Here is a 17803-nt window from a genome sequence, read left to right on the forward strand (position 1 = left end):
AAAAACTTACTTTGATTGTCAATAAACACAAGTCTGTGTGCATACTAATGATGGCTACTATACAGTATTTGATGAGATTCTCACAGAGCTATTCCAATAACAAGCAGGTGGTAAGAATACTTTTTATTGTCAAATTCCATTGCACACCCACTCTCTTTCTGGACAGCCATTACAAATGTATAGATACAAGTATGCCAATACTATTTCATTTTGTGTGATTGTGTGTAGATGTTATACCAACACATGCAGTTAGTAGGCCTACTGGCATCATGCAGTATTTGGTCAGTAGTAACATACAGTATAACTCCATAAATGAGCAAGTCATTTATTTTTTAAATGTTTTTAAAATTTTACAGTATGTACAAGTTTCAGTCCCGTCTGAGTGTAGGGAGAGAGCAAACCAATCTTATCCAATCTCCTCAGCTTTAAGTAAGGATGCAGCATGATTTCCTCACTCTCTCTGGCAAGTTTTTAGTTCTCATCCTCGGTCATCTTATAATAATAACTCTATCGGAACGGATTTCAAGCTCATATATTCAAACGTAACACAAAAATAACATGGATTTGACCTTAGACATGGCAGCAGTTTTTAAAAGATATTACAACCAAAAAGGTCCAAAACAGGTATTTACAATCCCTTTCCTCTCTAGCAGAGAACCTATAGCTGAAAGCAAATAACGATAAAGTATAGCACAAAATAATAGCAGAATTCAAAGATAAAAATGCAGTGTTTGCTCTGTTAGTGTGTCGTAAAGTTGGACACAGTTGGCAACTGGAGTGACAAAGGGGTGGGTCGTTCTTGAATTGCAGTGGGATTTGCCTCCCTTGCCTTCGCAACCACGAAACACACTTTAAAATGACAAATATAGTTACACATCATACATGTTTTTGTCTATAGGGAACAGTTTATCAATACTAAAACATCATGTAAGTCCTTTATACTGCAAAACTTTATGTTTATGCATTGTTTAAAGTACTAAGGATAAGGAAATTGGCTTTTTCCAGTAGTGATGTAGAGTTGTATTGACATGTTTTGGGGATTTAGTGATCGATTATTTTGAATACTAGAAAGTGAACAAAAGTATTTAATAGATTGTATAGATCAGGGATAGGCAACTCCAGTTCTCAGGGGCCGGAGTGCTGTCACACTTTTCCCCCATCCCTATATCTAACACAGCTGATTAAACTAATTGTATTCAAAACTGAAGATCATGATTATTTGATTATTGGAGTCAGGTGTGTTAGCAGGGGTGGGGGCAAAAATGTGACACCAATCAGGCCCCCGAGGACTGGAGTTGCCCATCCCGGGTATAGATCAATAAAAACAGGCCATTTAAAAAAAAAAACTGTCCATCAGTTTTATGTCACTGGTGTTACCGCCTTGAAAATCACTCATTGCAAAGATATACAATGACCTTGAGCATTCCCTCCAGTGGCAAACTTATCAGGGAGGGGTCTATATTAAAGAAAATGTTTAGCTAATCACACCCTTTAAGTATGTCATAAATATGAGGATTCCATTGATAATTTGGTGTTTAAATCCAACAGGTATTACTCAATTTAAATGAAGGGAAATTACATTGTGAGCAAAATTATTAATCATATCACTTTAGTAAATTATTTATATTTTTAATGACCTTACAAGAAAATCCTCAACCTAAAATGTCTCATCGGTGTTACTACTCCTATTGGTGGCACAATGCTATCATAATGGTAAACATTATTTAAAGTCATTAAGCTGCCATATTAGTTGATTTAGAATGGAAAGATGTACCCAAATACATTTAAATTAAAAATAGAAAAAATTAATCCCCCCCCCCCCCCCAAAACACCATCAGAACTCAAGAACGACCCAGGTACAGGTGTTGTTTGAGAAGCAGGCAAGGGTGGAAGACCACGATGAAGACCTGCTACAATACATGAAGCGGACAGGAGAGAAGTGTTCTAGACAAATAGCACATTAGCTTGCTGTGAAGCCCACCTGCAGAGACCCTAGCTGGAGTTTCAGAAGAACCCAAATAAATAACAGTGGTGTCAAACTCATTTTGCCCAAGGGACGGCATTCGGTCTTCAACGAGGTCCAGAGGGCCACACTGAAAATGTTTTATATTCCCTCGCAGTCCAAATTTGCAAAAAATAGACAACAGTCTTGCTAATTTTCGATACTTCCTGACTGTCTAGATTTAATTTAGGTGATTATTAGCGAGCTGGACAGTGAAGAAACGGTATATGGTTGTTTAAGCTCCTATACAGTACATACTGTGTTAATACCAATACTTTACAGGAGGGAATGTCTCCATATCATAGGAGATGGTCCTCTTTCCATCCTCATTTGTGTTGTTGCACAGACAGACACTCGACCATAACAGCAATGAGCTTTTTCTAGCTGTGGACAAAGCTACAGTACAGCGTTGTATTGGCCAACTTCAGCAGGCAAGCTTTGTGATGACGTCCGAGGCAGAAGACCTCTTATATGAAACACAAGCAGAAGATCTGATCACACATCCAACCGTTGGTCGACGAATCTTGAAGTTAATAGACGTTTAGTTTTTTTTTGGCAGCTATATTCAAATATGTACAGACCAGATATGGTCCTCAACACTATACACCTTAAATATGTATTCTCATATATATAATATAGTCATCATAAGTGAAAAAAGGGCTGGTTCAATACAACACATTGTATATGAACAAAACTAAATAATCAGTAACATTCTTTATCAGGTGAAAAACAATTTTACAATCTCGATTAAAAAAAATACATGTGACCCTCAAAAGAACAACAGTAGTGAACTCAGAATGTCAAACTCAGTTGCACGTTTAGCGTGAAAACCAAAACCAAAATTTAAGTGCTTCACTTTAACCAAACAATTTCCATCTCACAATTCTAGAAACAAACATCTTCCAACTTCAAAATGTTCATCTCATCTTTGAACACTGGCTGACATTGCTTCAGTCCATAAAGAAAGTGACAACTCCTGTATATACAGAATACAGTACAAATATATATATAAATTTGTCTCACGGTGGACACAGTGACCAAATATGACAAATAAGCTTTTCTTACTTCGTGTTTCTTTGTTCTTTCTTACAAACTCTTACAATCCCTTTCCTAGTGGGTGCAGAGACAGGGGCCCAGAGACAGGGGCCCAGAGACAGGGGCCCAGAGACAGGGGCCCAGAGACAGGGGTCCAGAGACAGGGGTCCAGAGACAGGGGCCCAGAGACAGGGGCCCAGAGAGCAGGGAGGACAGGATATTAGCCACTCTGCTCAGCTACAAGAGCAGAGAAAGACCACACTGTAGTTCATCATCTCAGTCTAATATCAAGTGATTTCAACCATCAACAACGCTACTTACAATGAACACATCTCGCATGTTGCCTTTATGCTTTCTGTACAAAACCAAACCGATGCTGCTTCTTTTATATATCTATGTATATTATATTTTGTGTAAAGTTTGAGGTGGTAGTGAGCATAGTTAACCTTGCCCAGGGGACTTGTTTATTCTGTTGGAGGCCCTGCTAGCACAAGCTGAGTCCTGGGGGCCCCTGAGGGTCTGGCTCTGTTCAAGGCCTTATCCTGCATCTTGGAAGGGTGGTGTAGTAGGGTTGATGCTAATTCTGACCCTGCAGGGCAGGCGTGTCCATGTCCATATAGTGGGGGTACACAACATGCGATGCAGCGCTGTTAGCAGGTAAAGGCTGGTAGTTGCAGTGCAGTCCTAGCTGTACAGTACAGAGAGTCAGTCGGTTTGTCTGAAGGCTGTGACCTCATGCAGGGCGTTGCATGGAGGACGATCAGCGGAGGGTAAGTCCGATCAGGTCTTATTGGCCGAGCCGGAGGAGCGTCGGAGCTTCATGGACATGCGGCTCTTGCTAGTACGAGGGGACATTGGCGAGGCTAACTGGTCGGCCCCGTCTAGCTGCACTGCTGCTGGACTTTCTCCCTCCTGACTCTCGAGGCATGAGCCTGTGGAAGGAGAGAGGGAGGGATGAAGGATAGGGGAAGAAACAGAGGGAGGGAAGGAGAGCACAGGCATTAGAGTCCCCCCGTACCTGCCCAGACAACCCACTACAGTCAATAATAAAACAGCAATGCTGAAGATAGGGCCAGCTGCTGCCCCCCCAATACTACTGGATCTTACTCCTCCAGTCTACACCCTGCCTTTGTGAGGTTAGTCCCCAGCTCATATTAGCCTTAGTCTAAGGAAAGCGAGGGGAAAGTCAGTACATGCACTTTAGTTTCTACTACAGTGGTAGAGGTGTTACATCTCTTTGAAAATCATTGTTTTGACTTGTGTTTTAGTGACTGTATTAAACAGAGAATACAGTTACCTCTTTTTAACTGTGATGAATCAAAGCATCAATGTGCATGAAATGAATCCAAACAACTATGGTGGTACTATTAAAACACAGGGATATGACACCTAGACCGTCAGAGAACAATGCACAGGACACTAAAGAAAGGAAACGGGGTAAGAAGGAACAAGAAAAAAAGGTACTTTGACGTGTTCCATGTTTTAGCGTACCATTCACAGCTAGCATGAAAGACCTTCCGTTTCAAGCCTTTGCCCTTTACCTTGCCGAGCCCAATGTTTTCTAGTGGAGTTTTGGGAAGGAGCAGAAATATCAAGCTCTCTTTGGTGGGGAAGATGAAGAGAAGCCACAAAGCCACAGGGGAGAGAGAGGGGAGGAGAAGAAAGTAGAAGAGGAGACAACAGGACAACGGAGGTCAGTAGAGGTGAATTGGAAAATGGGTAAGGAGAGGAAAAGGGAAGAGGAAGTAATGAAGCAGTTTGAAGGAGTAGGCAGGGAAGGAGCGGTACAGCGGGGTAGAGCAAGCAAGGAAAGGATTGGAAAAACGCAAAAAGAAGAAGACAAAGACAACAGGAGAGAGAAAAGATAAGAGGTGTGAGCAGAGGGGGAATCAATAGAAGGTGCACAGAGAACAAAGACAGCAGAAGCACCACCTAAACACATCATCACACACACACACTGTAACTGGCGCATTAATGCAATGATTCTACTTACTTACCAACATTTCTGCTGTTTAAATATTGATCTTCAGGGCCAGCCATCTTCAATGGCTACATAACGTGTGTGCGTCTGTCAGTCCATGAGTAAAGAGAGCAACTGTACTGTGCTCTGACTGGGCTCATAAAACAGACTTGACTGCCTAACATTTACTGAACATTTCAGATGTAGTGAACACACATGTAAAGAGGTAAAGAAGCAGAGCTCCAGTAAATCCATGCTCAGGAACAAACAGAGGAACATAGTGGTTAAAATCAAACACAGGATTCAGAGTGGGAGTGATGATGAACAGAGGACAACACGAGAAAAGGCTTGAGCCTGTCATGGTGGAAGCATGCAAGGTCTGAGGTTCAATGTTAAAGTTAAGACACTCATCTGACAACATGATGGAGAAGAAACAAGAAACAGGGAACGATTGAGATCAGCAGATTTGGTCAGTGGAGAGAGAGAGAGACAGATAAGGATGGGGAGAAGTAGGGTGCTCATAACATTGTTACAAGTGAATCAGAAGGGAGCGGGGGTTTCCAGGAGTCTTACCTTTAGATATACACAAGTGATAGATTATGATCTAAAGGGGGAAACATAAAGGAAAAAAAATAAAAAAAATAATGGAAAACCAAAAAAAGGAAAAAATAAATAACAAACCAGAAATATGATCATTTGGGGTTACGAGGAACAGAGTCCGTCGTGGACTGGTGTTATCAACACAAAGGCAAGAATTAAGGCAAGGTTTTAGGGCTGAAAGATACTCATCACATTCTGTACTAGGAGGCTAATGTATGCTAAAGCACAGGTCAATGACATAATTACACTACCATAATAATATTGGGGTATTTTTCAGCCACAAAACATGCTCATTTTTCTCACTGTGCAGAACAAAAACCGTGTACAATACACATGCATCTTTTTACAAATGAAAGGGTCACAAATTCAAACTGTCAAAAAGCAATGTCATGGACAGATTGAAAATCTTTAGTGATTTTTGAAAAAAATTCAAGATTGTATTTATTTTACTCTTAATGTAAGCTACTGATTTTAATAAGCACACACCTTCTTACATCCGTGACTAACATTAGAAAGAAGAGGACAGAGAGAACTGCTCTGTGTCACAGTATAATGCTCTCCTTTAAGATTGGATATAAGGACAAGTCTTCCGGGTGACTGACCCTTTCATTTTCGGCATGCATGTGATGTAGCCTGTCGCCACCGAGCAGAGACAATGAAGCTGGAGAGAGAATCAATGTGATGTTGGACCATGAGACCAGGTGTGTCAGCCAAACAAGCCCAGGTCCTGGCAGAGCACTTATCTCTCCATGAGGGGCCCTAACTGGGGAGGGAGAGAGGGCACTACGCTATGGAGGGGAGTGTGAGACGTGGCTAACTGCTCCGTATGCGTGTGTGTGTGTGTGTAGGGGGGGTCTATCCAGGGAAAACACTTAGTGTGCATTGCTACAAGAATACATAAAGAAACAACAGGTGCATAGACAGAACTAGTGCGGTTAAGGTTATTGCAGTAAGTGAAGGAGGTTTTCAATGCCAATACCTCCTAACTCGTAACTACACAGAAGAACTTGCGGATAATTTCTCAAATAGGCCAAACTTCTCTACTGCTAACTAACACTACAAGAGCACTTAAGTAAAAACACTTTAAAGACCTACTTAGTTTTTTAGAGTACGCATCATTTTCACAACTTTTATTTCACTACATTCCTAAAGAAAATAATGTAATTTTTACTCCATACATTTTCCCTGACACCCAAAAGTACTCGTTATATTTTGAATGCTTAGCAGGACAAGAAAATGGTACAATTCACACACTTGTAAATGATGTCTGAGTGTTGGAGTGTGAGTGTGTCCCTGGCTATCCGTAAAATAAACAAAAAAAAACACGGAAATTGTGCCGTCTGGTTCGCTTAATATACGGAATCTGAAAATATTTATACTTTTGATACTTAAGCATATTCAAACACAATACTTTAAGACTTATATTCAAGTAGTATTTTACTGGGTGACTTTCACTTTTACTTCAGTCATTTTCTATTAAGGTATCTTAATAGTATGACATTTGGGTACTTTTTCCCATCACTGGTTGCAATATATGAAAGATGGACTGTGATGGGCTACAGACCGAGTAGAGGGAGTGTCATACCGGGGTCTGAGAGGTGGTGGTGGTAGGGGGCGGGGCAGAAGACCCTCGCTGCGTAGTCCTCAAAGGTGGTTGGCTCTAGGTGGTGCTGGACGATGGTCTCCAGGTAACGGGCTCTCTCCTCGTAGCTGGTCCACAGGTCAAGGGTCAACGGTCATTCAGTATGGAAGACACTAGGGCACAGGACCTCTCTCTCTCAAAAGGGAGGTACAATCTCATAGAAAATGTGAAACTGACCAGGAGGAAAAAATAAGGAGGTTGGCAATAATGCCCTTCGGGACTGCATTACCTGTGCAGCATTGTACCCACATACTTATTCGACAGAGTTGTGATCAAATCTTACCCTCTCTCCCCGTGTGTGTGAACCAAATAAGTCTCCCTAATCAGAGACTCTCTGGTCATAATGACAACCATCCACTGCCATTAGAAGCTCCTAGGTAAAAAGAGACGAAAGACACAACCATCTCCGTCCAACCCATAATATCAAAAGTGTGTTAGGAACCCAACATTGGCTTTTCAATATCATGACATTTGGCAAGAGTGGCCTTTTTACTGTCTCTATTATCCAGTTAAGTAAAAATGATGGTATTCTGTTAATGGATTGGATTGGATTAGTTAGAATGTTGCATATGGCTTTCCCACATGAATACGGCAGGCAGATGGGCTAGAGAGAAGTGGAGAGAGAGGGAGCTAAAGAACAGAGAGAAAGAGAGAACATGGGAGAGAGTGACAGAGAGACAGAGAGAGACAGAAAGGGTGAGGACCCTCTCCTGCTGGAGTGAGGAAGGGGAGAGGATATTTTGGGAGCAGCCGAGTGTTTCACTGCGCAGGGTGAGGAGCCACCTGGCGAACGCTGACACAAGGAACAGCAGGAAAACATTGTTAAACGGTAATACACACACACAGTTTGACATCTAACATGGTAAAGTGTGATAGGCTGCACAGCGGGGGGAGGACAGCACTCCAGTGGATCTGCCACCTGCATTTTCCCAGCACCCCACTTCCTGCTCACAGTTAAAGCTATCAAAGATGCCGCTCAGGGCTGTGAGAAGGCCTTGGAGCAGGGTGTGTGTTCTGTGTGAGTGCCTGTGTGTGTGTCACAGTAATAATGAAGAAACAAGTTAATGCACGTCAGCCAGCAGCCACCAGATGAGACGTCAACACCTCACCTCTTCATGCCGCTTATAGAGAAAGACGCCCCACACGGCTCCAACACAACACGTCACTCTGACACCAGGGCACACTAACACTGGGAGGAAAACAACACAACCAATCACCACTCTGGATGGATGTCTGCGATGGAGGGAAAAGGCAGATTCTGCAACACAGTGCTTCATCAAGTCAACAGATTTTCTACAGTTTACCCGCTCCAATGAAATGAAAAACATATCAGTGCGTGTGTGTGTGTGTGTGTGTGTCAATTGGGTCTTGACATCAATGCATCACCCTGATTCATTCAACGCCACCCAGACTGGTTACTGTATGAAGTACGTTCGAACCCAGTAGCAGAGCCTGTTTTTCTTAGGACACATGCCTGTCTGAGTGTATAGTATCAGTACTGTACATCACCCTCATTCACTGCACAAACGTTACTGTGTGAAGTGCTGCGTTGGGGGACCTGTATGTAGGTAGCCCAACATGCATTGTCGGACAACAGTAGCTGTGGCTGACCTCAGTTTTGAGAGGAGGAGTGAGCCATAGAAGCGCCACTGCTGCGTTATTTAATGGTAATCATTTCAGCCTCCTTTTCTCCTCTTCGCCTGTCCCTGCTCTGCGTGTGTCCGCCAACTCGCCCTGGTGTTGCGTCACTAATGCCACCCTGTCACCACGACAACTAATCCTCTGCACTGTTGACTTGAGATGCTCTTTTGTGTCTTCAAAAAAAAACAACGAGGTGAAGAGAAAAACAGATTTTTGCATTACACATCTTTCAACCATCAAACATGCCCTGGCCGGCTACAAATATACTGTAATTGAATTTGATGGGCATTACTTTTAACAGCTTGTTAAAGAAGAAAAGTGTCTTTAGAGAATGTGCATGGTTCTCTCTCCAGCCTTCCAGTCTCTCGAGTGGGGAGTGGAGCAGGAGAGGAGAGAGGGGGAAAAGGGGGCTTTTGTGTATCACCAGAAACTAATTTTCCCTGTGGATGAAAGGCAAAAAGGCAACAAGGGAAAAATGCACCTGGCTTCTCCCCCCCCTCCTACCGAGCTTGTCATTGTCACCGCGCTCAACTCCCGGCTCTCGGAGGAAAGAGGACAAATTGCCAGTGAAGAGACACCAGAAGCGAGCTTGTTAGCACATTATCAGTGGTGGAGAGTGTGTGTGCGCGTGTGGCGGATGCTGTGTGTGTGTGTGTGGTTGGGGACACCGTGGTGGGTTACAGGAACAGTTCCCTGGCGTTGTGTTAATTCAGCACACAGAACATGCTGCTGCTGATAGCCTCCAAATGGATCACTTTTTTTGTTGTTGTGCCCTGCCTCCCTCCCTTCCTCCTTGCCCGTTATGAAGGAGTGAGTGTGCCAGGAGGAGGAGAGAGCTGCCAGCCTCCCCAGAGCACTGTGTTGCTCTAAACAAGCCGCTGCTCTCCTCTCTGCTCAATTTGGAGATTCAGGACCAAGAGCGTCGGTCTCTCCACTGAGCAGAGCAGAGCAGCACTCCAATCACTGACCTGCTACACAGAGAGAACTCAGGCCCATCCCTGACCTGCTACACAGAGAGAACTCAGGCCCATCCCTGACCTGCTACACAGAGAGAACTCAGGCCCATCCCTGACCTGCTACACAGAGAGAACTCAGGCCCATCCCTGACCTGCTGCACAGAGAGAACTCAGGCCCATCACTGACCTGCTGCACAGAGAGAACTCAGGCCCATCACTGACCTACTGCACAGAGAAAACTCAGGCCCATCAATGACCTGCTGCACAGAGAGAACTCAGGCCCATCAATGACCTGCTGCACAGAGAGAACTCAGGTCCATCACTGACCTGCTACACAGAGAAAATTCAGGCTCATCACTGACCTGCTACACAGAGATAAGTCAGGCCTATCACTGACCTGCTACACAGAGAGAAGTCAGGCCTATCACTGACCTGCTACACAGAGAGAAGTCAGGCCTATCACTGACCTGCTACACAGAGAAAACTCAGGCCCATCACTGACCTGCTACACAGAGAGAACTCAGGCCCATCACTGACCTGCTACACAGAGAGAACTCAGGTTTGTAGCAGGTCAGTGATGGGCCTCAGAGCTCACACACAATGACAACTGAACATGAAAAAAAAAGAAGAATCCAAAACACACACTTCATCTGTAAAAAGAAGAGGAGGAGTTGGGAGAATTGACCCATCAGTTAATGCAGACAATACGCATGAGCTGTAGAGAGGGCACATATCAGGCTAGCATTGAATTATTTTAACGCAGCACTATTCCAAATCGTATGGACCCTTGGTATTTACAACTGTAAACGAGAGGGGAGAGGTGTAAGCCTAGCCAGGGGACCGAACTGACACCTACAGGGTGTCAGACACACACCAGCTGAGAGAGGATTTTTTAAATTGTACACTTGCTCATTCCACCTCTCACACCACATCTAGCTCTATTATTTTAACCTAGCAGTCCTCAGTGGGGTGTTGCACTGCTGGCATCTTCAGAAAGAAAACGCATGCAGAATGTGGAGAGCCCACTGCTCTATTGTGAGACGAGAGCATAGCTACAGAGAGAGAGAGGACACATTTCCCAATGTCTCAGTTACTGTCCCTCTACACTGCCTCAATACAGCTCTGCAATGTGCCAGCCAGGCCACTGGGGCCCCACTAGAATAGCAGAGAGACAATATGGACATGATCATCAACCCAGTTTAGAACGCACATTACATTCAACATCTGACAATTAGGCTCATCGACTGAAGCATCCTGAACAGTAAAATGGCCCAACAATAGGGTTTTGGTGAAGGTCGGGGTTTTTGACACTACATTTCTTCTGGGCTCTGGTCAAAAGCAGTGTACTATGTAGGGTATAAGATGCCATTTTGAACGTAGCTCCGGTACTTTGAAATAACCACAGACCCCTGCGTGACTAGCGTTAGTCATCGGACCAGCGACTACAAGAATCCTAGTACTCCACTGCTTATCTCACAGCATGAGAATTATCAAATTGAATGATGGTAAAAAATAATAATATGGGGTAGCAGAAATGGGCCCAACATCAGTGATTCTGACTGGCAGCGTTCGTATAGCTACCTGCTTTATTCTGCGCCACAGGGCAATGGTAGAGAGAACAGAGCAGAAAGAGAGAAATAAAAAACGTCACAAATAATTTAATTTAAGGACTTTTACAGACTATGATTACAGAAATCTGTGTGTGCCCTGAAGTGCAGGGTAATCGGTTTATTCCCCCATCTGATGGCTGTGATATCGAAGCCCTAACAGTGATTTTATTACTGGGAGGACGGAGGGATGGAGGGTGCTGCGGCTGGCTGCCATAGCCCTCCTTGTCATTACAGCCAATGCCCCCCTCGCTCCATCCCCAGCCACCAGATGAGAGGAGAGATAGCCCAGCTAATGCTTCTCTGCCTGGGGCCACACAGACATAGATCTGGGGCCCTCTGGAGTCAGATCCATTCCTATTAATCTCCTACCAAACCCAATTGGAGGCCTGCCTGTGAAATATTGCTCGCGGACCTGACCTGCAGCCCTGATTTATCTGTCGCCCGTTCTGCCTCTCCCCCCCGTCCGATGGTGAGACGGTGCTCACGCCGTGTGCCTGCTGACGCAAATTCAACGATTATGTAACATTTAAGGGCACAGAGGAGGGAGTGCTAATGTTATCCCGGGCATGAACAAACGCATATACACACTCGTACCTGGTAATTATGATTCATGAATTGCAGAAAGCGGGGCAGTTTACATGCATTTCTGTCAATTGTTTTCTCCCTGGACTGTGCTCTGTATGTAGGAGAATCATTTATAAATCGTTTTATACAGCCAATACATGTATATATTCTATTAATTTGAATTGTACAGCCACATATCAGATGATACATTTCCTTAATATAGTGCAGTTCTCTATTGGTTTAAAAACACATTCCTAAAGGATGCAACAGTGAGGACTCAACGCCGTCACATTAACCTTTTGAAATATTTTTGTTGTTGAGGATTGAAAGCCACTAAGAGATGTGTGCTCTTAAAAAGACGGTCTTTATAATGATCTAGGACAGTCAGCTCTATAGTAGCACCAACAGTTACTGGGTGAAGACTGGTTCTGATGTGGTTCTAGTGTGTTTATCCAGGCAGCTGGTGGTCTTGGGCCTAGATGGGTCACAGGTAGTTTGCATTGATTCAGGCTGTGGGCTACCAGTCAGACAGCTCATCTACGAGCATACAGCATGCAACTGACCCGTGGCCAACACACACACACACACACACACACACACACACCTCATCTCAGCGCCTGTAGCCAACCTGCGGCGAATCCTAAACACCTTGTCAGAGAGCCCGCTCTCCACATCCGTGCCTCCCAGCCCCCCGAGGGGTTAGCTTGTTTACCTACTTTCCCCAACCAGGAGGGGGGCTGAAAGAACAAACCTTCTTATAAAAACAATCCCCATTATGCCTCTAGCTTATGTGTGAGCACAGTTCTGATGCTGAGGCACGAAAGAGACAACACAACAACATAGCTGGAAAACTAGAAAATGATTAACTAGGAGATAAAACAACAAGGTTGAAGACGTTCCATAAACACTGACTGATATCAACTGTATAAATAGTACGACATTAAGAAAATTATTATGCATAGGAAAATAATAATGTGCTCATGGATGCATCTTGATATATAATTTCACATTAGACTGCAATTAGATCGATAACCAGATCTACTTCTTATCTAAATTCAATTGGCTGACAATGTACGAGAGAGCACGGTAGTCGAGAGATATATCTGAATTAGTGTACAGATTATGTTGTCTGTGCTAAATTAATAAATAAGTATATTTCCATGCAGCCAGAGTCATCATCAGCATCACAGAGGTCAGGAGGACAGAGCAGCTAGAGTCAAAGCCAGCCAGAAAATAAACAAAGTGGGTGAGAGCGATTAGTTGTGACCCCGCCTACGTTTATTTACTCCCCCCTTTTATACTTTGACAGGAAACAATTAGCGAGTAGCTAAACCCCCCCCCCCCCCCCCCCACACACACAGTCCAGCAGGCCACAGTGCTACTGGGACACAATGGGGCCCATTGTAGGAGCTAGCTGTGTGTGGCTGCGCTGCTCGTTAGGCATTTGGCTGGGCCTGGTTGTGTGTGGGGGAGAGTGAAGGGACAAAAGGAGCCCAAGCACAAAGCTCTCATCAGCTCAGTTGCCTTTGGAAAAGGCAGAGTCAGAGCAGAGGGAGGAAGGCACTGACCCAACGCTCCCTCTATCACGATCCACCATATGCTGACCCCAGCAGCAGGGCAGTGATTGCTGCCAATCAGAAGCCAGTGTGTGTGTGTGTGGCTGTCCCTACCGCCATTCTCTCACTGGCTCGCACACAAACCACTGGACTGGCAGGGCCAATGGGGAAGCCGCTTAGCAACTCTCCTCTCCCCCCTCCTCCTCCACAACCAACATTGTCTCCCCGGCTCCACAATCGGCCACTGACAGATGGAAGATGGCCGCGGCTCACACAGTTACATTTTAGTCTGCCTTCCAAACAGCTTGACAGTCCCCTATTCTCCTAAACACACATACCAGATAGGCAAAAACAGAGGGAGACCAGAGGCTGTGTTGTTGAACGTTATCAAGGGGCCTTACCTTGGACAGACCACATGGTCCACCGGCTGTAGAGGTGGTCTAGAGGGTAGATGGTCGGGCCCCTGGCCCTACGGCCAGAGAGGTCAACCTAGCTCTAATCACATCCAAACATTCTAACACTAACTAACCAGCGTGGTCACTCCGTTTGCTGCGCCGCTCAGGCATATGGTTAACTTATCCTGTGCAATGCAAGCTAACAACTTTGCAAGCCGGTACGCTAAAAGCATTTTATCACACTGCCCCCAAACACACTGGGAGGGAGTGCATTTGTGTGTATGTGTGACTGCCACAGAACAGATCTCCAAACTGACTGTTTGAATGGCTGTTTACATGACCCTTGGATTACTCTTAGCGATGTAGCAACAAAAGCCTGATATCTGCGATAGGATAGAGGCCTGGGTTACGCTGCCTGTGTTACCCTGAGCCTCTCTCTGGCTGTGTTTGCCCAGCAGCTCCATGACGTGCCATGATTCGCAGCGCTGCCTGACGCCAGGTACTGTAGCAGCTATCTGCTATTTGAGTCCACCAGACATTAAGACCAGCAGCAGAAAAAGGGGGCCCTTTTCTCCCTTCCAAGCACTGATTTCACAGTCATGGCAAATGAGGGATCAGTGAGTGGAGGCAGATGGACGAGCCCCGGGGCCAAGAGCATGAACTGAAACTTAGTGTGGAGGAGAGAGTGGGATCGACGGGCGCGTGCAGAAGGAGGGGAGAAGAGGCAGAGGAGAGCGAGAAAAGAGAGGTAAAGGGATAGATGGCGGACAGAGAGAGTGTTCGCAACATCTAAAACCACGACTCAAACAAAAAAGGCAGGCTTCATCGCCTGGCGCTGCTCCGTTCAGAAAAAGGTACGTAGAGGATGAAGAATAAGAGGAGAAAAGGCTCTTTTGATGTGGTTTCACAAAGCAAGGCGGTCGGCAGGCGGGCAGCCTCTGGAGGAGATAAAGAACCCAGTGTTCTCCTTTATGAACAGGATCACTTAGCTGCTCTGGGGTTGGGCACTGCTGCACTCCAGGGGGATTGTGGGGGAACTAACCTACGTCACACCATCACTACAAGCTCCAGTTTGCTGCTGTAACGCAGTTTGACCTGATTTCAAGTCCACTCACAGAGATCATACATTATTAAATAGGGACTCAATATGTAATTCTATGAGTCCACTATTCAATAGTATATCGGTTGAGTCTTCAATTTCCAATCCGCTGCACCCTGTTTCCTAATTGAAAAAGGAAAATTACAGCACTGAATGCCAAATTTGTTCCGTAAAACAAAACAAGGACTCATTCCAGAACACAGCAGAACACAGGAAATAACCAATCATCCTTAGAGGAAGACAGGAAATCCTTTTCTCCAGTGGATTTCACTAATAACGCCATTACAATCATCATAATCAATAATGTTGTTTGTTCACATTGTACAAGAACGATCCGTCAGAGGTGGTGGTGGTGGTGGGGGGGGGGGGGTTGTTGTTGCAGAACCATTGTACATCTACTGTTGAGGAATGAAAGGAGAGAATAGCCCAACACGCCCGCCCACCCACCGACCGACCGTTTACTGGCTGTGCTCTGCTGCTCTATCAACAGGTAACTAAGTACTGCTCAGTGTCACAGTGTTGCTGGTCCAGTGGGACCACTCAATTCCTTCTGCCTCAGTGCTCCCTAAAAGCCCCTCAGTGGAAGGCATTTAGAGAACATCTCCCTTAACACGCAAACACGAAAGCAGCAACCGCGGGCACACACACACAGGCTTAAAACATCACTATGAATCATCCCTTACACAGACTTCAATTAGCTGCCTGCTGAAAGACAAGATCTCTCTGTCCCCCTCTCACACACATTTTGTCAAAAGAGTGAGAAAACCTGAAGTAAAAGAAAAAAAGAGTGGAAAGAAACAAAACAAAGAGGGGCTGGAGGCAGATAGAGAGATAGTCTGGAAAGACATCCGTCGATAATGACAGATTACTGTAATTCTGGCTGTCAGGCCCATCGACCGGTGCAACTCACGCCAATCAATAGCCCAGTCCAGTATCGAGCCCTGCTCTGCTCCCCCCCCCCCCCCCACACACACACACGGGTGAGATTGCTGCGAGCAGTCTCAAGCCGAGCCAAACAATCATTCGCTCCGAGAACATGGCAGATGCGAATGGCTTTTCACCCCCTTATTTTTTGCTTTGTTTTCGAGCAGTATTATCCTTTTTTGAAAAGAGAAGAGCTTGAAAAGAGGGGTTAGAGGTTTGAGATAGAGTATTTAGAGGTGGGGATTTGAAGCATGCGAGCTTGAGTGGTCAACATAGTAGCACTTTCCAGGGAGGAATAAAATAAATGACAAATGGGGAAGAAAGTATAGGTGAAATTACACATTCACTTCAGTACCTAGAAGCAAACTGGACTGGAGGGCAAAGTGGTACTTGGTTATAGATTAGAGTTTATTTCTACATGGCATAGAAACTGCTGGAAGCTTTCTCTATTGAGTCAAGGTATAATATACTGAAGCATTAACGTTCATATTGACATTACATACATTTTGTAACAGCGATATTATTATTGGATAATATTGAAACTATTTGGCAAAATTATGCTACTATTCAAAAGGATCAACATTAGTGATGGACTGAGTTTAAAAGCCATGCTATTAGTGATGGACTGAGTTTAAAAGCCATGCTATTAGTGATGGACTGAGTTTAAAAGCCATGCTATTAGTGATGGACTGAGTCAAAGTGAGAAGAAAGAGGAGAGGCCACGAGAAAGAAACTGCTACTGAAGCATTTCATTATTGGACAACATTGAAACAATTTGGCAAAAATTAAGCTACGTAATCACCCCAAAAATGTGCCATTCAAAGGGATCAAGTAGAATTTATGTTTTTAAGAGTAGCCATGATATTGGCGCTGGTGTGAGTCAAAGTAGAGGCAAAATAGAAATCACTACCAAACCATTTCAAAAGCAAATTGCTCTGAATCATCGTTAGGAGACGATGGGCAATGATCAGAGGCTCCTGCGGTTTATTGGAGAAAAATGCTGTCACCTCTTCGCACCAAGCAGAATGTGAAGCTCTACATGTTGAAAAATACAGTGCGGAAGGGGATGAGACATCGATAATTATCGAGCGAGAGAGACGCTGTTCTACCATTACGTCTCTTTAGCTTGCAGTGCAGTCAGGAACTGGTCTGTCTGTCAACCTATTTCCTTTGCCCGTCTCTACAGCAAGTTGACACACACACACACACACTTACACACACACACACACACTACTGATCTCCCTTGCTAGTGAAAAATAACAAGCTCAACAAACAACACGTTAACGTGACAGCACTAGCCACAGGCGAGGATAGGCGTAACAGATCACGCAGTGTATTGTGGTTTTATCTCCCCCCTACAGGCAGTGTGCTGGACAGCTGAGGTAGGCAGAGTCAGGGTAGAGAGATGGGGAAGGATACAAGTTCTGGTAGAGGGGGATGAGGGATTTTAGAGCCCTGCTGGCATTGAGGGCTGTAGCCCGGACCATGGTGGGAAGGATCTTCTCATCCACTATGGCTCCATCAAACAGCGGCCCGAAAAATGGGACCTAGAGGGGGGATGGGGGGGGGGGGGTAGAGTGAGAAAAAGAAAACAACTAAGGAAGTTACCATTGATTAGATAAAGCCAGAACGATATAAGAAACTTTATAAACCAATAACAGTAAATAGTGGTCTTCGTCTATCAGATCCCAGGGAATGCAATGTTCATTTGATAAAATAACATAAAAGCACTTTATGGCTGATGTCGTTTCAGTGCCAGAATTGACTTTCATGAAAGCCAGACCTCCTTTCTGTCCTTATCTGGCCATCTTTCCACATT

The 17803-nt window shown here is 44.7% G+C and overlaps 1 protein-coding gene across 10 annotated transcripts in view; it reads right to left on the bottom strand.

The window, feature by feature from the left end:
* Positions 1-108: 108 nt before the first annotated feature.
* Positions 109-17803, bottom strand: part of LOC139553371 (ral GTPase-activating protein subunit alpha-1-like) — an 84029-nt gene continuing 66334 nt past the window's right edge. For 5 of the 10 annotated variants that reach the window (XM_071365628.1, XM_071365634.1, XM_071365632.1 and 2 more), the window contains 3 exons: positions 17404-17531; positions 7183-7307; positions 109-3969 (listed from right to left, as the gene is read on the bottom strand). In XM_071365628.1, the coding sequence (XP_071221729.1) occupies positions 3818-3969; positions 7183-7307; positions 17404-17531 (405 nt within the window). In that variant the 3' untranslated portion in view covers positions 109-3817. Of the gene's footprint in view, positions 3970-4036; positions 4638-5570; positions 5602-7182; positions 7308-17403; positions 17532-17803 lie in introns of those variants that run through there. The other 5 variants (XM_071365635.1, XM_071365629.1, XM_071365636.1 and 2 more) reach the window with 4 other exon arrangements.

This window comes from Salvelinus alpinus, chromosome 25 (assembly GCF_045679555.1).
Source record: "Salvelinus alpinus chromosome 25, SLU_Salpinus.1, whole genome shotgun sequence".
In the NCBI taxonomy this organism is placed as follows: Eukaryota; Metazoa; Chordata; class Actinopteri; order Salmoniformes; family Salmonidae; genus Salvelinus; species Salvelinus alpinus.